We start from the raw sequence: 23921 nt of genomic DNA, 5'->3' as shown, positions 1-23921 counted from the left end.
TGTGTTCAATCATAATTTGTCAATTTACAATAAAAAACATTTCAGTTATGTCTGCCTACAGTAGACTGTTTTCAGATCTAAGACACAAATTGGATGAAAGGAAAAGGGTGGGAGAAGACATGGCGGAGAGAGCAGAGGGCTGCATGTGTGTGACGTGTCCAATACAAGCACTGTGTGGTTTTGTGTTGAGGGTTCTCCAGCCTCTGGGCATGAACAGTGGACCTAGAGAGGACTTAGGCACAGGCAAGCTTTCCTCAGGACTTCTGTGAGGCAGGAGTCGGCTGTGGGGTCTGGGATTCCAGGTTGACTACCAGGGATTACAATCAGGTGCAGGATAGGTGGCACCACGGGTTGGGCAGGAACTCCTCTTGTGACGTCACAGGTGCAGGTTGGATGTTGCTCTCTCCTCTGGTTCCCTCCAGGACACAGGTCTCATTGCCATCGAGTCCCCCTGGGAGTCTGTGTCACTGTGCTAATGAGGTCAAGGAAGCTTGGTGACTTCTGAGAATTCTCTGCATGCGTTTGCACCTTGTCACCTGGAGCTGCCCCGACTGCCTGGGAGTGTTTCCAGAGCTGGCATTCCTGCTGGAGCTGGCTTTCCCAGCCTCCTGCCTCACAGGGCCCTGAAGGCTGGTTTACATTTTGACTCCTAATTTCCTTGTATGTAACCCCTGTAAGATGGGGAGTGACTTGTCTGTCTTATTTTCCTTTTTCCCTAGGGAGTTCTGTTTCTCATGGGGCCCCCAACTGTCTCAGTTTTGCTTGTAGAAAGTATAACAGTAGTTGCTGCTATTTGTCAGGTTGAGTGAGGGGAGCGGTGGGTGCAGCCTTGTTAGTGGTGTGGAGCTTTCTTTGTGCACAGATGTCGAGGCCTCTGGTGGACAGTGTGATGACTGAGTGTGAATGTACTTAACACCACTGAACTGCACACCGAAAAGTGGCCAAGATGCCAAATTTTATGTCGTGTGTATTTTAAAATACAGTAAGCACATTTATGAGAAAACAAAGCTAGCCAGGCATGATGGTGCACACCTGTTATCCTAACTACTTGGGAGACTGAGACAGAAGGATCACATGTTCAGGGCCAGCCTGGAAAACTGTGAGATCTTGTTTCAAAAGCAACAAAACAAAACTAACACCAAGAAGCTCCATAACTCTGTGGACACTGTATTTTGAGTTTCATCTGATTTTCATATGTTATGCAATTCATAAAGAATTCCAACTGAAGGGTTATAGAAAATAATATTCCTGCAAGATAGCCCCCAGAGAAAAAAACGGAGAGAGGTGCAACTTGGGAGGAGGGAGGGGAAACTAGCCAAGGATTAATCTCCCAGTAAATCCTTTCCTAATAACAATGGGCCCTAAAGGAAAGGGGTGGATACTGAATGCTGGGTCCTGAACTTTGATCTTCCCCTATGGCAAATTAGTCCTAAGTGGAGGCACAGCAAATATTGAAACTCTGGGAAACAATGGATCCCAGAGAAAGTAAAACAATGGGCAAAATTTGAGTATTCATCCCTCGGGATCTGGAATCCTATCTCCCCAGATAATAGTTTCAGATCCAAGATGCCTTGGCAGACTAGAGGGAGGCTGCATTCCTTGTCGCTCTGTAACTCGGGTTTCAAGCAGAGGATATCTGTTTCTTGGTGAGGCAGTTTTTGCAGCTTATAGATCCCCTGCTGTTTACTCCATTTATCTATTGCAGTCTGCCAGCATATCCACTACTTTTTGAGTGCAGATTGCTCACTGGTGCCTACCATCTGCCATTTGCCTGCCTCTTGCCTGTCCATCACCTGCCTTTCACCTACCCATCACTCACTGCCCAAGGTTCATCTGTTGATCTTCTGACAGCAGCCAGCAGACTGACTGCAGACCGCCAGTGGAGCGCCAACTGCCTACTGTTGCCTGGAAGTTCACTGTCACAGTACCTGAAAGTTTGGTTACATGTGGCTGCCGCCATTTTGAGACAACAGCCAGGCCCCTTAGGACCTCTGGCCAGACTGACTGCGTCCCGCCTCCAGGATCCCACAACCAGACCGACCACACCCTGCCCAGGACCCCTGCCTGACCAACTGCACCCGCCTCCAGGACCTCCAGCTGACCATGCCCACCCCCCACCCCCCAGCTGCAGCTCCCCATTTGCCAACACACTTGGAAGCCAGAGTGGCCATCTTGATAATCCTGGAAGCCATATCTCCCATCTTTAGGTGGGGCAAATCCCATCCTGAGATGCCTGCTAGAGACCTGAAGCTCATTGTCAGGTACCTCTCATGCATCAGGCTACTGAAAACTGGGAGGTTTGAATACTTTATGACTGTTATATTGTAGATTTTCTTTTTTCTCCTTATTGAAAATTTTAAGTTTTTATTTCTTTACTTTTCTTGCGCTCTTTTTCTTCTGTTTACCTGTTCCTTCAGTCTCTTTCTCCCTTTTCCCATGCTAACAACCAGCATCTTTTGATTATACTTTCACTCTTTCTATGATCTAGAACTTCTAAATATTCTTTTCTTATCCCATTAACAGCTACATCCTATACCCCTCCCTGTCCTCTATGTCCTCCATTAGAAATTGCATACCTTATTGCAAATCCATTTGTTATACTGTAGATAATAATTGAACTCATTCTGTTTATTATGACAATATTGTTAACATCATCATAGGGGCAATTTGGTTTAGGGTTGCATACTGTCTGAATTGGGCACTGCTAATATTGATCTCCCTCTTAAAGAAAAGGATTTGGAAACCTATAGAGTCATTATAAGCCTATGGGGGAAAACTGCAGTACCCCAGATCTGCACTGCTAGAGGGGAAGATACATGAACAACATGAAAAAACAAGGGAAGAAAATGATCCAAACAAACCTACATTCTATATTAATAGAATCCAGGGACAGCATGGTAGAAGAAATGTCAGAAAAGGAGTTCAGAATATACATAATTAAAATGATTCATGAAGCAAAGGATGAGATAAGAGAGCAAATGCAGGAATGAATTATCACACCAATAAGCAGTTGAAAGAGCAACTGCAGGAAGCAAAAGATCATTTCAACAGAGATAGAGATTCTCAAAAAAACAAAAACAAACAAACACAACTAAATCCTTGAAATGAAAGAAACAATAAACCGAATAAAAAAACTCAATGGAAAGCATCACCAAAAGACTAGACCACCTGGAAGACAGAACCTCAGACAATGAAGACAAAATATTTAATCTTGAAAATTAAGTTGACCAAACAGAGAAGATGGTAAAAAATCATAAACAGAACCTCCAAGATCTATGGGACATCATGAAAAGACCAAATTTAAGAATTATCGGGATTGAGGAAGGCACAGAGATACAAACCAAAGAAATGAACAACCTATTCAATAAAATAATATCAGAAAATGTCCCAAACCTGAAGAATGAAATGGAAAATCAAATACAAGAGGCTTACAGAACACCAAATGCACAAAATCACAACAGATCCACACCAAGGCATATTATAATGAAAATGCCTAACATTCAAAATAAAAATAGGATTTTGAAGGCTGCGAGAGAAAAGCATCAGATTACATATAGGGGGAAATCAATACGGATATCAGTAGTTTTCTCAGCCCAGACTCTAAAAGGTAGAAGGGCCTGGAACAACATATTTCAAGCTCTGAAAGAACATGGTTGCCAACCAAGAATCCTATACCCAGCAAAACTAACCTTCAGATTTGAAGAGGAAATAAAATCCTTCCATGATAAAGTTAAAAGAATTTACAGATAGAAAGCCTGAGCTACAGAATATTCTCAACAAAATATTCCACGAGGAGGAAATGAAAAACAACAATGTAGGTCAGCAAAGGGAGGAACTACCTTAAAGGAAAAACCAATCAAAGGAGAAACCAGGTCAAGTTAAAAACCAAAAATGAGCCCAAATGACTGGGAATACAAATCATTTCTCAATAATAACCCTGAAAGTTAATGATCTAAACTCATCAATCAAAAGACACACACTAGCAGAATGGATTAAAAAGAAAGACCCAACAATATGCTGCCTTCAAAAGACTCACCACATAGAAAAAGACATCCACAGACTAAAGGTGAAAGGATGGGAAAAAACCTACCATGCATGCAGACAGTAAAAAAGTAGGGTTTCCATTCTCATTTCAGATAAAGTGGACTTCAAGCCAAAGTTAGAAGGGATAAAGAAGGACGTTTCATACTGCTTAAGGAAACCATAAATCAGGAAGACATAACAATTATAAATATTTATGCCCCAAACAATGGTGCATCCCTGTACATCAAACAAATCCTTCTCAATTCCAGGAATCAAACAGACCACAACACAATAATTCTGGGTGACTAACACACCGCTGTCACCACTGGATAGCTCTTCCAAACAAAAACTAAACAAAGAAACCATGGAAATCAATAACACAATCAATAACCTAGACTTCACAGACATGTATAGGATATTCCATCCAACAACAAGCAAATTCACTTTCTTCTCAGCAGCACATGGAACCTTCTCGAAAATAGACCATATGTTATGCACAAAGCAGCCCTTAGGAAATGCAAAGAAATAGAGATACTGCCTTGTGTTCTATCAGATCATAATGGACTGAGAGTAGAAATCAATGACAAAATAAAGAACAGAAATCACTCCAACACCTGGACACTACATAATATGCTACTGAATGAAGCATGGATAACAGAAAACATCAGGGAGGAGATAAAAAATTTCTTAGAGATATATGAGAATAATGATACAACATATCAAAATCTATGGGACACTATGAAAGCAGTACTAACAGGAAAATTCATTGCATGGAGCGCATTCAAGAAAAGAATAAGAAGTCAACAACTAAATGATCTAACATTACATTTCAAAGCCCTAGAAAAAGAACAAGAACAACACCAAAAGTAGTAGAAGGCAGGAAATAATTAAAATCAGAACTGAAATCAATGAAACAAAACGAATAATTCAAAAAATTGACAAAACAAAAAGTTGGTTCTTTGAAAAAGTAAACAAAATAGACAAACCCTTAGACACACTAACAAAGAGGAGAGAGAAAACTCAAATTACTAAAATTTGTGATAAAAAAGGAAATATCATGACAGACACCACTGAAATACCTAACGTAAAGAGAAGCTACTTTGAAAATCTATATTCCGACAAAATAGAAAATACCGAACACGTCGACAAATTTCAGAGACATATGCCCGTCCCTAACTGAACCAGGAAGACATACACAATTTAAACAGATCAATATCAAGCAATGAAATAAGTCATCAAAAGCCTACCAACAAAGAAAAGCCCAAGACCAGATGGATTCTCAGCCGAGTTCTATAAGACCTTCAAAGAAGAACTCATTCCAATACTTCTCAAAGTATTCCAGGAAATAGAAAAGGAGGGAACCCTACCAAACTCATTCTGTGAAGCTAATATCACCCTCATACCCAAACCAGGCAAAGACACATCAAGGAAAGAAAATTTTAGACCAATATCCTTGATGAATATAGATGCAAAGATCCTTAACAAAATACTGGCAAACCGCATCCAAAAACATATTAAGAAGATAGTGCACCACGATCAAGTGGAGTTCATTCCTGGAATGCAAGGATGGTTCAACATCCAGAAATCAATGAACATAATCCATCATGTCAATAGACTTAAGAATAAAAATAATATGGTTATTTCAATTGATGCAGAAAAAGCATTCAACAAAGTACAACACCCTTTCATGCTCAAAACACTAGAAAAAATAGGGATAGTAGGTACATACTTCAATATTGTAAAGGCTATTTATGCTAAGCCCACGGCCAACGTCATTGAAAAATTGAAAGTATTCCCTTTAAAAATAGGAACAAGACAGGGAAGCCCTCTTTCACCACTTCTATTCAACATTGTCCTTGAAAACTATCCAGATCAATTAGACAGACTAAAGAAGTGAAAGGGATACAAACAGGAAAAGTGGAACATCACTATTTGCTGATGACATGATTCTCTATTTAGAGGATCCAAAAAACTCCACCAGAAAACTTCTAGACCTCATAAATGAATTCAGCGAAATAGCAGGATATAAAATCAACATGTATAAATCTAAAGCATTTTTATTCATAAGTGATGAAATATCTGTAAGGGAAATGAGGAAAACAACTCCATTTGCAATAGCCTCAAAAAGAAATACTTGGGGTCAATCTAACCAAAGAGGTGAAAGATCTCTACAATGAAAACTACAAAACATTAAAGAAAGAAATTGAAGAAGACCTTAGAAGATGGAAAGATCTTCCATGTTTTTGGATAGGCAGAATTAATATTATCAAAATGCCCATACTTCCAAAGGCACTATACAGATTTAACACAATTCCAATTAAAATTCCTATGACATTTCTCATAGAAATAGAGAAAACAATCATGAAATTCATCTGGAACAACAAAAGACCCAGAATAGCCAAAGCAATCCTGGGCAGGAAGAGTGATACAGGAGGTATCACAATACCAGACCTTAAACTCTACTATAGAGCAATAGTAACAAAAACAGCATGGTATTGGCACCAAAATAGACAGGTAGACCAATGGTACAGGATAGAAGACACAGAGACAAACCCACATAAGTACAGTAACCTCATACTAGACAAAGGTGCCAAAACCTTACAATGGAGAAAAGATAGCCTCTTCAACAAATGGTGCTGGCAAAACTGGAAATCTATATGCATAAAATGAAATTAAACCCCTATCTCTCACCCTGTACAAGACTCAACTCAAAATGGATCAAGGATCTAGGAATGAGGCCCGAGATCCTTCACCAAATAGAAGAAAAAGTCATCCCCAGCACTGCAAAAAAAAAAAAAAAAAAAAAAAAAAAAAAAAGGAAGAAAGAGGAAAAAGTCGACCCGAATCTCCATCACATTGGCTTAGGACCAGATTTCCTTAACAAGAACCTCATAGTGCAAGAAATAAAAGCAAGAATCAATCATTGGGATAGATTCAAACTAAAAAGATTTTTCTCAGCACAGGAAACAATCAATAATGTGAAAAGAGAGCCCACAGAGTGGGAGAAAATCTTTTCCACACACACTTCAGACAGAGCACTCATCTCCAAAGTTTATAAAGAACTTAAAAACCCAAAATACAAAGAACCCAATCAGTAAATGGGCTAAGGAAATGGGCAGACACTTCACAGAAGAAGACATTCAGGTGATCAACAAATATATGAAAAAGAGCTCATCATCCCTAGTAATTAGAGGAACGAAAATTAAAACCACCCTAAGATTTCATCTAATTCCAATTAGAATGGCTATTATCAAGATACAAGCAATAATAAGTGTTGGTGTGGATGTGGGGAAAAAGGCACACTCATAAACTGCTGGTGGAGTTGCAGATTGGTGTAGCCTCTCTGGAAAGAAGTATGGAGATTCCTCAGAAAACTTGGAATGGACCCACCATTTGACCCAGCTATCCCACTCCTCGGTTTATACCCAAAGTACTTAAAATCAGCACACAAAAGTGTTGCAGCCACATCAATGTTCATAGCAGCTGAATTCACAATAGCTAGATTGTGGGACCAACCTAGATGCCCTTCAATTGATGAATGGATAAAGAAACAGTGGTATATATACACAATGGAATATTACTCAGCCTTGAAGAAGATGAAATTATGGCATTTGCTGGTAAATGGATGATGTTGGAAAATATCATGCTAAGTGAAATAGGCCAAGCCCAAAAAACCAAAGACCGAATGTTTTCTCTGATAAGTGCATGATAGTGTATAATGGGGAAGTAGGGGGAAGAGAAGAATGAAGGAACTTTGGATGGTGTAGAGGAAAATGGGGTGGAAGGGGGTGGAGAACAGAAAGATAGTAGAATGAGACAGTATCACCCTATGTATATGTATGATCACATGAATGGTATGAATCTACATTGTGTACAACATAGAAAAGTTTTATCCCATTTGTGTACAAAGATTCAAAATGCAGTCTGTAAAAATAAAAAAGATTTTAATAAAATGAGTTTCAATTTTTTTTACCCCCACCTTCTAAGTCAAAGTTCTAACCTGTATTACTAGCCCCTGAACTGCACATTCATGACTTCCAATAATCACCTTCCAATGATTATCCTCATTGTACCTTATAAAAGCAAAATCCCCTCTGCAACTGACAGCCATTTTTGCATCTGGAAAATGAGCCCCATTGGTGACCGAGTCTATGAAGGAATAGGATTCTCTGAATCCATTGAGGTCTGCACTAGTGGTTCTGCGCGTGCACCACAATTTACAAATGTGTGAAGTGGTGTGTCAGTAGAAGGGCGCTGGTCGACACGTGCAAGTCCCTGGGTTCAGTCCCACCACCGAGAAAGACGCGTAAACCATTCTTAAGTCACAGATTTGAAACCTGGGCTGGACTTGACCTGTGTGGCTTGCTGACCCTGTTCTAGCACCTGTAGTCCAATCAGCATTGGCAACATGCCTCTCTGGTGGTGTCCATCCTTTGGTGACTTGCTTCCATGGTGACTCCAGCCAGATGCTCCTCTTCACACCTGAGGTTTCCTTGCTGGTCTCTTGGTGTTGTTTTCTAGGTATCTTCATTTGCTGTGGGATAGGGATGGGCTGTTGGGGGTGTGCCATTAGGGCCTTTTCTGGGGGAAGAGGCACTGACCTTGGGCCTGTGTCTGCTCAGGCAGGTCCTGTGCTGGTGCTGTTGGGTGCAGCTCGGTGGAGCCAGCCGACTTGTGGGCTCCCATGCATCCTGATCCTCTGGACTCCCCTCAGCTGCCTGCTGTCGCCCACTTTCACAGACATGCTTCCTGAATGCTTTCGGATGTGGTTTCTTCTGACGACCCAGTCTAACTTCAGTTGCCTTCCTTCTGTGAGGGATTCCATGTAGTTCGTGCTTCGTCTTGTTTTATGAACTGGCAGATCCATTCCTCCTGGCTGTGTTGTGTGAGTATGTGTGTGTGTGTGTGTGTGTGTGTGTGTGTGTGTGTGGTGCTGGAGATTGAAACCAGGATGCTTTGCCACTAAGGGGTTCTTTTTATTTTTTGTTTAGAGACGGGGTCTCAGTAAGTTGCCCAGGCTGGCCTCAAAGTTGCCATCCTCCTGAGTGGCTGGGAGTACAGGCAAGCACTACCCTGCTGGTTATTTTTATAGTTTCTAGTTCTATTCTGAGGTCTCCTATTCATTGGAAGGATATATTCATTTACATCTTTGAGCACAGAGTGACTGCTTTAAAACCTTTGCTAGCTCCAAGAACTTGGTCCTGGGAATCAATTTCCATTGATTTTCTTTCCTCTAAAGTATGGGTGGCATAGTTCTGTTTCTTCATATGTTTGATAAATTTGTATTTATCATGGAAATGTTGAGTGATAAGCATTGTTAAGACTGGATTCTGCTAGATTTCTCTGTAGAGTGTTGATTTCTTGGTGATTGTTTTAGCCTGTTGCAAATTGTGTCCTTGGTTTGGGCAGAAGGTGAAATGCGTGTCAGTTGTTTGACCTTAGCTGGGCTGGGGGGCGTTGGCCTACACATGCTTGATTCAGGGGTCAGAGATTTGGATTGAGTTTAGATGCAGAATTTGGGTCTGTCTTCTCTGGCTTTTTCCTTCCCAAGGTTTCCTTGTTTCCTGTGCAGCCCTTGGGTCTTCACTTCTGGAGTCATGGTAGGGTGGTATGGTCTGCTGATTTTAAGTCAGTAAATTCTGGTTTCAATAAGGTGGAAGGAACCCTGACAGAAAGAATGAGGCTTTCTTGGTAAGAAGACTGGAGAGGGAATGTCTTCAGTGTATGCTTGTAGTAGATAAGATGGGGCCAAGTTGAATGAAGTTTTTGTTTTTTGTTTTTTTTCACCAGGGATTGAACTCAGGGCACTCGACCACTGAGCCGCATCCCCAACTCTTTTTTGTATTTTATTTAGAGACACTGAGTTGCTTAGCGCCTCGCTTTTGCTGAGACTGGCTTTGAACTGGCAATCCTCCTGTCTCGGCCTCCTGAGTCACTGGTATCACAGGCCTGTGCCTTTAGATTTTTAATACTAGAAACAAATATGGCAGTGCTCTGCTTCCTGGTGGCCAGTGCCTGAGCTGCTCTCCTCTACCATGCCCTTTTGCCATGATGCTCTGCCTCACCTTAGGCCCGGAACCATGGTGTTTGCCATTTATGGACTGAGGCCTCTGAAATCTTTGACAAATTATTCATGTCTACATGAAGAAACATTTGTGAGTGGAAAGATAAGTGGAAGAACAGGGATCAAAGGGCCGGACAGAAAGCTTAAGTATGGAAAGCATAGTTGAAGATGACATCTACAAATCAAGAAGGGGAAGAGCCTGGAATGACATTATTCTCTCAGTGAAGGTGTACTTTTGTGCTGTCTTGCCCTGCTCCTCCCCTTCCTGTGGCTGCTGCCTGAACTATGCTTCTCTGCCACACCCTTCCACCATGATGTGCTGCCTTGCCTCAGACCCAGAGCTGTGGAGTTGGCTTATCTGTTGTGAACTGAACCTCTGAAATCAAGAGAGTCCATACATAAAGGGAAAAAAAGAGAAGCCCAGGAGAAAATGGCAGCTGTTAATTGTGGAAGCATATGTAAACTCTGCAGCAGTGTCACCAGAAAAGGAAGGGCGTTAGCGTTGGAATCCCTGTGGAATGTGTGGACACCTCCAAGGCCAGAGTCTGCCTCCTGAAAAGTACTGTGTCCTCTTGTTCTGAGTCCCTGCTCCCCATTCTCACTTCTCTGTGCACAGTAACTTATGCCTTGCAGCTGGACAAGCAGAGAGGCTTGACCACTGGAGAACGACACATTCCTTATATTATAGGATTATTGTAAGTGACCGTGATCACTTATACTAATTAACCAACTTCGGATCAGCCGACTTTGAAACAGGCTTCTTCCTGAATCTTGGCTCCTGACCTCTTTCCTTAGAACATTTAGAAAAATTCTAATTATAAATTCCCAGAGCCTTTCAGAAGTAAAACTCTCTAAAAACTTTTTGACAGTTTAATGATTCAGGATTGTCTTTCTCAAGGGTCTGGGAGCCATTGTGCAGGTGCAATTGTCAGGGAAGACAGTACCCCACCCCCAGTCTCTGTGTGAGTACTGACTGTGTGTACCGACAGTCTCTGTGCGGAGCCTGACTCCAGAAGTGCTGTGCTCCAGGTGGGAGAGCCACCTCCTGATGTAAAGATGGGAGCACATACTTTCCTTTGGTGAGGCCAATTAGAAAACCTGGTGGCCCCAACCTCCTCCCTCTTAGTTCTCAAAAACTCTCCAGCACTTTGTTTTTGTGGAGTTGAGCTTATTAGACTGAGTTCTGGGCCTGTCTCCTATTGCAATAGTCTTGAACAAAGTCTCTTTTTAAAAAAAATGTATTTTTGCGAATCTACTATATATTTGTATCACATAAGCAAGGCATTAGCAGGATAAAGATGTTGCTTTATAGCTTGAGCCTTTGGTTCCATCTCCTCATGAATTTTGGCACTCTCAGACTTGAGAAAGCTGCATCCATGGGTATCCAAATCTTACTCGTGATCTTGTAATGCACAGTACACACACAGCACACATTTGTGCATGCACACTCACACACACTCACACCCTGAAATATGATCTATGTGGCACTCCAAAGAACATACCATCAATACGTATATGAAAAGATGCTTCTCTTAACTAATCATCAAGGAAGTACAAAACTTAAAAAACACTGAAATATCTTTGCTTATCAGACCAGCACAGATTAAAAAGACTGATAATATTTGCTGCAAGCAAGGGTTATGGGTGTTCTCACAGTGTTGGTGGGAGTGGAAGTTGGTGCCCTGTTCTTGTAGGGCCACTTGGGTGTCTATGTTTTCAAATGTCAACTGGGAGGCTCCCTGATTCCACTGCTAGCAATCTTTTTTTTTTATAGAAGTACTCCTTCTGTTCATTAAAGATCCTGCCTAGAATTGTGCATCACCTTCATGTAAAATACTGGACGCAATGGTCCAAAAGTCCAATGCAGGAACTAAACCGTGACATATACTGCCATTCAATGCATGAGGAAGACTTGTCTGTGGCAACCTAGATAGATATTGCAAATAGCCAGAAGTACAAGGAAGGCACCAAGCCAACAGCACAGTATGAGTCTGTTAAGAATATGCACTTGTTTGAATGAGTTTAAAAGTTGTCTGGAAGGATTTGGGCTAAATTGCTGACAAGGGTTACATCTGGAGTGGGCTGAGTGAAAATCTCCCATTTCAGAAATTCCCTTCGGTGTTGTTTGTTTTCCTTAACTGAGTTTCCTTTACCTTTATGTTCACCATCCTGCCCCTGCTGCTCACAGATGGCCTTGCGATGGAAGAACTGCACCTCTGGTTCTGGAAAACCGGGGAGGGGTGAGGCCACAACTCTGCTGTCAGGGTCCTTGTTTCCTGGGCTAGATGAGTGCATCTTGGTGGTGGTTCTTAAGAGGAGCACAGTGGATTCCCATCTGTCAGTCAGGAGACATCATTAACGCCCAGGATTGGCAGTTCAGTGCCACAGGGAGTGAAGTTCACCCGCCTCCCAATTCCCTGACCCGTGGTGAGTGGTGACAGGCGCCTCTCAGCTCTGCTTTGCATGGTGGTTTTAGATGTGGGTGGCCTGTGTCAGCCTGCCATGAGGCCACGTCACTGCCGCTGTGGTTATCTCCTGGATCAGGTGAGGGGCTTTGCTGCACGTCGAGGACTGTCACAGCAGGTCACCTCTGGGCTGGGGCTGCCCAAGACTCGATGGCACTGGGCAGATGCATCTGGGAAGGTGAGTCTGTATTCTGGGCTCCCCAACCTCTGACATTAGCATGAACTTCAGGAAACAGAGACAAGTGGTCTTCTGTCCCTGGGCCCAGGGAACCACCATGGCATTTGGGAGTCCCATTCCAATTTTCTTCTTCTGGTGCTCTGGCCTCGGCATCTCTAAGAGATGGCAGAATTTGTAGTACTGACCATAGAATCATGCACTGCAATTTCCAGGCTTTCAGGGGTCCTGGGTACCACTGTGGTCTGTGTGGCCCTGCTGCAGCTGGACAGAGGGGAAGGGTTCTTCTAATTATGGAAGAAACTTCGTCCTCTGTGACTTGACTGAGTTGAACTCTGTGGGAATGAGAGCAAATGGCATTGTCATGGCTATGAGGTAGAACCAAGGCCCTGGGGCTGCTAAAGCTCCTCCAAGTTCCTGAGTCTCTGGGGGCTTTAGGGCGAAGAGGAGCTGGGAGGTAGCAGGTGCAGGTGGGAATACAGGAGGGTCAGCTCAGCCAAGCAGGTGGAAGGGAAGAGAGGGTCTTCCTGGGGAAGCAATGCCCTCTGCATCCCCTGGGGCTCTGGGCTAGCTGCTCTCATGAGGGGTTGAGGTTATGAGCCTGCTGTTCTGGGTTCCCCTCTGGCCTTGTGAGATCAGTGGGAACCCTCCTGGTGTGACCTCAAATTCAGTTCCACTGTCCCCTTCCTGGATGACAAGGGTGGCCCCTGTAGCCAGGTGGGTGAGCACTGGTGAAGAGGGCAGCAGGGTCTGCAGGTCACTCTTGGAGCCCGGTCCCGAGTGGGACTCTGCGTATTAGTGAGCTTTACCTGCAGGGGCTCCTGGACTGGCGAGGGGTAGTGCTGGGCAGAGGGCTGCCCCCGACCCAGGCAGCTGGAGTCCTGGGCGTCCTTCCCCAGGCACTGAGGAGAGCTGCCTCAGCTCCTGCACTGTGGCTGTGGTACACAGCCACTCCCCCTTGATCTTGTCTGCCTGGAGAGGCAGATTGGGGCTGGAGGTGAGCTATGGAGAGCACTGTGATGGGGAAGAAGCCAGACACTGGGCACAGAGGGAAGGGAGACTGGAAGGTGGGCTTGTGCTCGGCCTGTGCAGGGCTCTCTGACCCCCCGCCCTGCCCCATGCTCTCTGTGCTCTTTGGGCACTGTCCTTGCCCTTTCCCCTCTATCATGGGTCTGTGCCCTTATCCACCCAGCGCCTCTTCTCTCCTGAGCTTCTGCTTGGTGTGCCCCCAGACACCTGACCCCCCATGTACCTTCCCTGCCAGAAAGTGTGTGGCAAGGTGCTCATGCGAGTTCCTCCCAATTCCTGGCCTCTGCATCTCCCCGTGTATCTCTGTACTGGGGATTGAACCCAGGGGTGTTTTACCACTGAGCTGCATCCCCAGCCTTTTTAATTTATTACTTTGAGACAGGTCTTTTTAAGTTGCTGAAGCTGGCCTCAAACTCACAATCCTCCTGCGTAAGCCTTGAATCACTGGGATTATAAGTGTGTGCCCCTGTGTCTGGTCCCTCTGTCTGTATTCTCTGTCCTCAAGCAGCTGGCCTTCCCACACTGTCCCTTCTGCTCCCTACACATCCTCAGACCCATCAGGATCACCAAGGAAGCACAGTGTCCTCATATACCCTGTGCCCAACAGCTTGGGGAGTTCCATACCCTCTGTGACCCAAAGAGGGATTTGGCTTCTGCCCCCATTCCAGTCCTGTTTCCTGGCAGAGCTTCCATGTGCCCCAGGGTGCTTTTGGCAGCCAGAATCTGCATTTCTTTCTTGACCTCCAGCAGGGAGAACAAAGGTTTATTTAAATAGCCACCTCCATCGATCTGCCTCCACATCCTCCAGCTTGATGGGTGGACAAGAGAAGAACAGGGATCTCATGTCTTCCCCCATTAGAATAAAAAGCAGGGCTGGGGTGTTGCTCAGTGTTGAGCACTCTCCTGGCACTGTAAGGCCCTGGGTTCATTCCCAGAGTCGTGTGCGTGTGCGCGCGCAGACACACACACACACACACACACAAATATATATATAATAGGTTTTGTGTGACAGTAAGTGGATATAGTGAATCCAAGTGGATTCAATTTGGAGCATGTCCTGCAAGGCACTAAGGAGTCCAGAGCCTTCTGGACATCCCCATGGTGGTGGCCTGCTCTGGCCTGGGGAGATTACTGGGGCTTGAGGGCCAAGGAGAGTGTAGGGCAGTGGCTGCATGGATATTCTCCACTGCAGCTGCCAGATCCCATGGGCAAAGGCAGGGGTCCGGCCACAGGGCATCCCACAAATCATGGCGTCCCAGAAATCCAGGGCAGGTAGGCCATCTAGGCCAGATGTGGACCCGGGCTGTGGAGACCGCAGTGTGTTGAGTGCTACGTTTGCAGACCTAGCAGCAAAGGCCATGCTGGCCGCTGGTGTCGGCCAGGTGTCAGGAAACACCTGTCTGATGAGACAGATGCCACCGTGCGACTTGCTGTCGGAGGGCTCCCGGCCTCACCCTGGCACCTCTTTGAGGACTGAGGGGTACGCAGCTGTGCTGGCTGCTCCAGCTGTGACTGCTGGGCATAGGGTTTGCTGCCTCTGTGACGTCCCAGACCAGGCCTGCAGTGCCTTAGAGGGAGGTCTGTGATGACCTGGGGTTCTGCCTGAGGCTTCACCCCTCTAGTGTGGTTCTCAGTGGGTGTGTTCTCATGGACTCACACATTGCCCTCAGGCAGCTCCAGGCTATGTGGGAGCTGGGGGGACATCTGCTAAGAACAGCTGCCACGTGCCATGTGCTTGTGGGGCAAGTCACTGGTCTCTCTGGGCCTCAGTTTCCCCAGGTTGCTGCTGGTGGCACCCAACTCTCTGTCACTCCTCTTATGTACATCCTGTCTACCATCCTCCCCACCTGGTATAGAGAGGGGGCCTGTGGAGTTAGGAGCTACCTGACAGCCTGTTCTCCAGTCACCTGCTCCTGGGTCAACCTGTGGTTGGGCGGGGTGGGTGCCTCTCCAACTGGGGTAGGGTCTCCACAGGGGCCTGGGCAGCTCTTAGCAGGAAGTGGCTGCTGTGATGAGCTTTTCCCAGGGCCTGGTGCCTTCCCTGAGAGTGGGCTGGCAGAGCCAGTAACTGTAGCAGGAGGGGACAGACACTGCCATGCACTTGCCAGGCAAGTACTCTACACTGAGCTCCATCCCCAGTCCCCAGATACCGCCTTGGAGAACTTGTCTTTCATGCTGCTGCTGGTGATGCCAGGCTGCATGCTCCTTTTCAGGGAAGAGTGGGTCTTATCAAGTCTGTCCTGGGGGTGCTAAGAATGGGTGGGGTTGGAGCTGTGCCTCCTGAGGGTATGAGGGCTCCTGGAGGGTGAGCATGCTCTGGTCCGTGTGCATGTCTGCTTCCTTTTCTCTTCCTTATCACTAATCGGGCTTGTGTAACCAGGCTGGCCCTCTTCCTGCTTAGGGGCTATCAGTGAGACATCTGTGGCTGTAAATGGGGTGATAGGGTGTCGGCAGCTTCCCCACAGTCAGGCACTTCCTGATACCCCATGTCTGCAGCCAACCTGTGGCTCTCCCAGGAATCCCAGGCAAAGGAGCTTGTCCTTCTTGCGGTGCAGGACACCTGGAAACAGAGATGACAGACACTTTGAGTGTATCTCTGTATCATATGTTGCATGGAGATCTGCTGCCATCCTCAACCATGTTCCTGGGGCAGAATGCTGCAAGAGGTCTTTATTTAAGGCAGCAAAAGGCAGAGGGGCTTACTGTGCATTCATGGACCTAGTGTGTTGCCCTGCTCAGACCCTTCCCCTCCTTGTCATCTGCTTTCGTTTTATGAACCAGGTGGCCTTTCTTGTGGTTGTCAGAACGAAGGTACAAAGTGCAGATTGCACAGTCGGCACAGCATGCCACACCCAGGAGCTCTGTGGATCTGACTGTTTCCCCCAATCCTGACTTCCCTTCAGGGTGGGCCTGGCCCTGGCCCAGCGGGAAGGGCAGGCAGAGGATGGCATTCTCAGTGAGGGCCTTGTAGGCGTACGTGGAGATGTTGCTGCCGGAGTCCAGGACCAGCAGAGCTGAGTCAGAAGCTGCGTCCTGCACGTGGAAGCTACAGTCCTTGGTTGGGTCAAGTGGTGAAGATTGGACAGGGGTGCCTGGCCTCTTTCATGGGAAATGGTGATGGTGAAGGTGGTGTCCCATTCAGAGCCTCGGCGAGGTAGAATCTCAGGGGGCCTCCCAACCAGAGCAGGTGCCTGGCACAGACCTCTAGTCTAGTCCCTTGCAGGTTGGACCTTGAAGAGTGAGGCTCTGATTCGAGACCTGGGCACCTGGCTCCTGCTCTGCACTTGTGCCTGCTGGGGAGTTTCTGTCTCTGAGGAGGGAGAAGGTAAGTACTGGCCATTGGTGTCTGTGTGAGGCAGCTGAATGGAGAACTGGAGGTAGAAGTGAGGGCATCCCTGGGGAAGTGTGGGCCTGGACTGCTAGGACCTGTCCTCTGGGATCACATTGACCCTAGCCTTCCTTTGCCCTCTTCTTGGTCCTGACTTCCCTGTGTGCACGAATCAGTCCCATTACGCCCAGGTCCCCCATTATCTGCTTCTGAGAGATTCTCCTTGGTCATTCTCTGGAGACTGCCTTGATAGGGTTCAGCTGTCAGGCCCTCCCTTGCCCCCGCCTCAGCTCTGCCCTGAAGCACCTGGTACAGGCTCCAATGGTGCCATCCCCAGGGCCATGGGCTGGAACCTTCACCTGCCTGACCAACAACATCCTCAGGATCGATTGCCACTGGTCTGCCCCAGACCTGGACCCTGGCTCTGGCCCCTGGCTCCTCTTCACCAGGTCAGGGGGAGGGTCCGGGGTGGGAGTGGAGCCCCCTTGGAAGCAACATGCCCTGGTGCTGATGCCTGGCCTTTCCAGCAACCAGGCGCCTGGCAGCAAGCACAAGTGCATCTTTCAGGGCAGCACCTGCACCCTGGAGCTGCCCCCTGAGGAGGTGCTCTTGCCCTCCGACAACTTCACCATTACTTTCCACCGCTGTGTCTCTGGGAAGGAGCAGGTCAACCTGGTGGACCCACAGTTCCTGCCCCGGAGACATGGTGAGCAGGGGTTCCTTCCCCCGGGCCAGCCTCCCTGCTTGGTGGTTGGGGGCAGGGCCCTCAGCCTGTGACCCCTGTGGTCTTGAGTTCTTGCCAAGGGAGACCTGGGGTTGGGAGCAGGTGGACCGTGGGAGGGAATGGCCATGGGCTACTGCAGGGCCAGGGTTTGGGCAGACGATGAAGATGCGGGGCAAACTGTGGCAGGGGCTGCGTTGGGTTCGTCACTAGAAAGGAACTCCAGTCAGAGCAGGAAGGACTCCAGCAGTAGGTCTGAAGGAGGAGGAAGCAGCGTTTGGACACCATCTTGCTACAGGGGCTAGGGAATAGTTGTTCTGTCCCTGTCTTTCAGTGACTCGCCTGGTCTGAGGGGGCCTTCACCATGCCTCACAGGAATCTCAGGGCCCCAGTCCTCGGCATGCCGAAGGCCTCACATATCCACTCTGTTCCAGTTAAGCTGGACCCTCCCTCTGACCTGCACAGCAATGTCAGCTCTGGTTCCTGTATCCTAACCTGGACTATCAGTCCTGCCCTGGAGCCGATGACCATGCTTCTCAGCTATGAACTGGCTCTCAAGAGGCAGGAAGAGGCCTGGGAGGTAATGCTTTGGCTGGTTCCCCTGGGGTCCTTTCTCTCCCAGTCTGCTGCGGTGAATGGTGAGGAGGGGAGGGGGCCAGAGCCCGGTGTGTGTGTACACGTAGCATCCCCATGCACACAGTGTGCTGGTGTGTGTATGTGTGTGCACACAGTAGGGTGTGAGCATGCCTATGTGTGGGCATGTTTTGTGTTTGTATGTGAGTGTACGTGAGTGTGCCTGTGCTTTGTGTCTACATGTGTGAGTGTACACTGGGGTGCCTGAGCGAGAGCATAGAGTGTGACTGTAGATGTGTGTGTGCCTGTGTTTTGTGAGCAGGGGTGTGTCTGTGTGTGAGTGTGCACATGTATGTGTGTGTGGCTAGCTTTGTACACTTTCCAGCTGCACCCAGCCCCACGCTGGTGCCTGCTCATTGCCTCCGACCCTGCAGCAGGCCCAGCACAAGGACCGCATCGTCGGGGTGACCTGGCTCATTCTAGAAGCCATCGAGCTGGACCCTGGGTCTACCTATGAGGCCAGGCTGCGTGTGCAGATGGCCATGCTGGAGGACGATGTGACTGAGGAGGAGCATCACGAGGGCCAGTGGAGCGAGTGGAGCCGATCTGTTTGCTTCCCCTCGCCCCAGCGAGGAGGTGGGTCCACGGGATTGCTGCTCATCCATAGCCTTGGCCTCCACTCCTCTGTCCATCCCACCCCTCCACTCTTCACCCCAAGGGCCCTTCCCCTGAAGACTGAAATGTACAAGGGGAAACCCACCCTGGGCTCCTAGGAGCCTGCGTCTGGTGGCTACCGTTGGGAGTGAGTGTGACCTGGAACTCCACACCAACCTGGGGCTCAGTCTCCTTAGTCAGGGTGAGGCTGGCCCTCACGCACAGTGGTGCTGGGAAGGCTCACCAACCTGACCACCAGCCGTGTGGCGATGGAGGGAGGTGCCCAGAATGAGACTCACCCCAGGGACTTCAGTAGGCTCTGCACTAACCACTGAGGCCTTTTTGGGTCAGGGATCTGACAGAGGCCTTTTGTCAGCTGGACTTGGGGGAAACCTCTCCTTTCCCACAGGCCTTCCAGTCCCATCCTGGGGCTGGCTGGACAGCACTTTTATTGCAGTGCCTGTATTTCTCCTTTTGACTGGCCTGACCTACCTCCTGTTCAAGCTATCATCCAGGTAGGTGGCTGCTGTGTGTGCATGTGTAGGTATGTGGTGTCTGGGATGCAGGGCCAGTCCTCCTGTCTCAGTGTATGTGTGTTTTAGTATGTGTGTGTATCTGTGCATGTGTAGGTATGTGGTATCTGGGATGCAGGACCAGTCTTCCTGTCTCAGTGTATGTGTGTTTTAGTGTGTGTGTGTATCTGTCTGTGCATGTATAGGTATGTGGTGTCTGGGATGCAGGGCCAGTCCTCCTGTCTCAGTGTATGTGTGTTTTAGTGTGTGTGTGTATCTGTCTGTGCATGTATAGGTATGTGGTATCTGGGATGCAGGGCCAGTCCTCCTGTCTCAGTGTATGTGTGTTTTAGTGTGTGTGTGTATCTGTCTGTGCATGTATAGGTATGTGGTGTTTGGGAGGAGCCTGCACCTGGTCACTGTAGGCTCTGACTTCCCGCCTGGCCTCAGGGTGAAGAGAACCTTCCACCAGAACGTGCCTTCACCAGCTGTGTTCTTCCAGCCCCTCTACACTGTGCACAACGGGAACTTCCAGGTGTGTGCAGAGGGCACTGCAGGGCATGGGGACAGATGGGGCAGGCGTGGGCTTGATGGGGGCTGGTCTGGTCTCTTTTTGTACAGTTAGTAGGTTCAAACTGATACTGTTTCAAGTGGGCAATAATTGACACACTGTCTCAAGTGCATTTTTACTACTGATTTCTTTTTGTTCCCTGGCCTCCAGTTTCATTCATTCTTTCTTTTTTTGTATGTGATGATTTTTTAAAAAATAATTGTTCTGTTTATTTATTTTTATGCAGTGCTAAGGATTGAACCCAGTGCTTTACACATGCAAGGCTCTGCCAGTGAACCCAAGCCCCAGCTCCAGCTCCATTCTTTTTTGGGGGGGGGGTACCAGGGATTGAACTCAGGGACACTCGGCCACTGAACCACATCCCCAGCCCTATTTTGTATTTTACTTAGAGACGGGTCTCACTGAGTTGCTTAGTACCTCGCTGTTGCTGAGGCTGGCTTTGAACTCGTGGTCCTCCTGCCTCAGCCTCCTGAGTTGCTGGGAATATGGGCATGAGCCACCATACCCAGCTTCCAGTTCAGTTCCATTTTTTTTTCGGGTTTCATTCACTGTATTTATTTATTTTTGTGTAAAAACCCTATGTTGTAGCCACAGCTGGAGCCTGGGTCCTCTGTACAGAGACTCTGGTGTGGGTTTTCACAAGATGATCAGTGAATTCCTGATAGGGAGACTTGAACACAGTTTCTTTCCAAAGATCGGGAGTCAAATGGCTATATGTCTTGGAGATGGCATCAAAGTTGGCCTTAGTGAAATTGCCCGAGGGGCAGTGCAGCCCCTGGCAGAAGTATAGCAGTCATCAATACCAGCCATCATCAGCAGCTTCTTGGGCACAGGTGCTGGGACAATGCCAGTACCTCTGGGGGCAGGGATGAGCCGCACCAGCACAGAACTGCTATGTCCAGTCACCTTGTAAGGGACAGTGTGGGGCTTGCCAATCTTGTTCCCCCAGTATCCTCTCCACACAGGAATAATGGAGAGCTTGGCCAGGGTGATGGCCCCTCAGATAGCAGTGGCTACCTCCTTGGAGCACTTTACTCCCAGTCCAGCATGACCATTATAGTCCCCAATGGCTACAAATGCCTTGAACCTGGTCCACTGGCCAGCACGAGTCTGCTTCTGTACAGGCACGATCTTCAAAACCTCATCCTTGAGTCACGCCCCAGGAAAAAGTCCATGATCTCAGACTCCTTGATAGGCAAAGAGAAAAGGTAGATCTCCTCCAAGGACTTGATCTTCATGTCCTTGACCAGGCGGCCCAGCTGGTGCCTGGGATCCACTACTTGTCTTCGGCCTTGCCTCTGCGAGTGCCTCTGCGAGTGCGTCTTGGAGACCTCCACGGAAGCCGCTGCAGCCACCCATTCCGGGGCTCCCTCTGCACCAGCGTCACCTGCCATTTGATGTTTTCCCAGAGAAGAAGCCAGTTCCATTTTTGATGGGAAAACTAAACTTGCTCCTGACTTATCTGTCTGCTTGCTACTGAGGGAAATGTTCAGTTCAAAGTGCATATTGTGACCTGTCTGCACCCACCCCCATCTCATCCTCTCTTCTTTCCTCCTCCTTCCTAAAGGTCTTTGACCTGTGGCTTTGGGGAAGGGTACTACTGTTGTGGCCCTAACAGGAACTCTGACTCCTTCTTTGGTGGCCACCATGAAGTGGCCCCTTCTGGGCCCGTGGGTAGCTCCCTGGCACCACCACACATAAGTGCACCCTGTATTTCCATGTTGTGGGCCTGTTGGGCTCCCACAGGCCATAGGGAGGTAAGAGCAACCTGGAGGATCACATCAGATCATCTGTGTAGCCCCCTACCTCTGCTGGATTGGCAGCTCATACTCCTCGAGAGAGGTTGGGGGAGGGAAACCTCCGATGGATTGTCTCTGTCTTTCCCCTCTCAGTGCTGAATTCTTCCCCAGGGTCCAGGCCAAGCTGACCCTGCTCTTCCCCAGGGTCTCCCCTACTGGTGTCCCAGAGCCTTGCTCCACCCTGTGGCCAGGGATGTCCCCTTCACACTGTCTCCAGCTTCTTATGCAAAAACATCCTTTTCCCTCTCAATAGGGAGCCCAGTTTTCTGCTGTCCAAAAGTATAAGTTGTAGCTCAAAACTAGGCACTTGGCTCTGGAGGGAGTCTCCCTCTTCCCCAAGTCAGTGGATGTGACTGTCAAGGGCCCAGGCAGCTGAGGACAGGCTGAGCAGGCAGAAATGATTGGTCCTTGGGCTGTGCCATACCAGTTACAGGCACTGGCCCCTTTTCTGCAGAACCATGGCGGCTGCCAGGGGTTAGACTTCAGGGGTGGGGTTAGGGTACAGGTCTGATGCTATGGGTCAGCTCTCCAGGAAGCAGATGGAGAGTGTGGTGTGTGGTACATTTGGTTAAGCCTCCTGGTCCCCTGAGGTAGGGCTTCCAGTTGTCCTGCAGAGGGTCATCTCCTGCCTTGTGTGTAAGTGGGGTTCGGTGGGAGGTGTCCAGGCTCTGTAGCTGCTAGAAGTCCCTGGCAGTGTGCTCTCAGAGGTTAGTTTTGTCCTTATCGCCTGTCACCATCTTTAGCCTGGTTCAGGCTGCTGTGAGCACAGGGCTCAGGGTTGGGGAGCACTGAGGGGCTGAAGGATCTCAGTGTCCTGTGTTGATGCCAGGCTGGCACATGGGGAAAGATGGAGTGTTCTGGGTCCAGATGCTGCTTGGTGTGGATGGCAGGAGAGCTTCCTGAAGAAGGAGGAAGGCTGGGCCTGACCAGGACAAAGTTGCTGTCCCAGAGTGAGCCCTGAACCTGCTGCCTGAGCCCTTCCCTCCTCCCTGTGCTCTGTTCCAGACCTGGATAGGAGCCCATGGAGCCAGCCCACAGCTGACCCAGGACTGTGTCAACACCCCACAAGTAGCCTTGGAGTCCAGCCTCTGGGAGGCCGTCACACTGCTCACCTATGGCCTGGCATGCTCCAGACAATCCTCAAGCCCGGAGGAGGAGGAGGGGCCTGGTCCTGGCCTCCCAGGGGCTCTGAGCTCAGGGGGTGTACTGCCAGCAGGATGTGTGGAGTTGGGGGAACAGTCATCTGCCTACCTGCCACAAGAGGACTGGGCCTTTGTGTCCTCTGCCAGGTCAGCTCCCCCAGACTTGCAGGGTGGAGGCTGTGATTACTGTGCCTTGGGCTGTTATAGGGGGTGCCAGCCTTCAGCCCTCCTTGAAAATACTCAGAGTCCTGGGCCCATCTCAGCTTCAGCCCGTGGCCCTTCCTGCAGTCAGCAGGGTGCAGAGTTCCTGCAGGTTGATACCTGTGAGGGAGCTGGTCATGGTCAGAGGCACAGACTGCATGAGGAGCTCCTTTCTATTCCAGGTATCCTACAAGCTCAGTCCTGAATGTTCTAGAACTGTGACTACACTAGCTACTTCATTTCTATTTTAAAAAAAATAGTTTTCTTTTTATTTAAAAATTTTTTTAGGTGTTGATGGACCTTTATTTTACTCATTTATTTATATGTGCTGCTGAGAGTCGAACCCAGTGTAAGGGATCCCACGGAAACCACACCGGACATGGGAAATCATATAAGGGAGTTTATTAAGCAAACAGTATCTCCCTGCAGGGTAAGAGAGAAAATGAGAGGAAAAGAAAGGGAACAAGAAAGGGCGCACGCAAGAAAGAGTGTGAAAGCCAGGAGGATAGAGAAAGTGAGGAGGAGAGAGAGAAGGATGAGAAAAGATGGCGGGGTAGCTACAGTAAAGCAACTGAATTCCACCAGGCTAACAGGGGACCAATAGCGGAGAAGGATACTTGCAAGCTGACTGATGAACCAATAGCTAGCTAGGATGTTCACAGAT

General features: G+C 48.1%; 1 protein-coding gene and 1 pseudogene across 2 annotated transcripts; one reads left to right on the top strand and one right to left on the bottom strand.

The window, feature by feature from the left end:
* Window positions 1-11626: 11626 nt before the first annotated feature.
* On the top strand, window positions 11627-23539 carry IL9R (interleukin 9 receptor). Its single transcript, XM_079120461.1, has 10 exons — window positions 11627-12514; window positions 12632-12730; window positions 16980-17081; window positions 17422-17533; window positions 17612-17790; window positions 18240-18385; window positions 18813-19014; window positions 19442-19547; window positions 19995-20079; window positions 22920-23539. Exons 1-10 carry the CDS (start codon window positions 12373-12375, stop codon window positions 23460-23462), a joined length of 1716 nt encoding a protein of 571 aa, XP_078976587.1. The 5' UTR covers window positions 11627-12372; the 3' UTR covers window positions 23463-23539.
* On the bottom strand, window positions 20692-22420 carry LOC306649448 (small ribosomal subunit protein uS5-like; annotated as a pseudogene). Its single transcript has one exon. The product of its transcript is annotated as a small ribosomal subunit protein uS5-like (transcript).
* Window positions 23540-23921: the final 382 nt, after the last annotated feature.

This window comes from Sciurus vulgaris (genome assembly GCF_902686455.1).
Source record: "Sciurus vulgaris genome assembly, chromosome: 18".
Taxonomy (NCBI): domain Eukaryota; kingdom Metazoa; phylum Chordata; class Mammalia; order Rodentia; family Sciuridae; genus Sciurus; species Sciurus vulgaris.
This window is presented reverse-complemented; position numbering and strand designations above follow the sequence as displayed.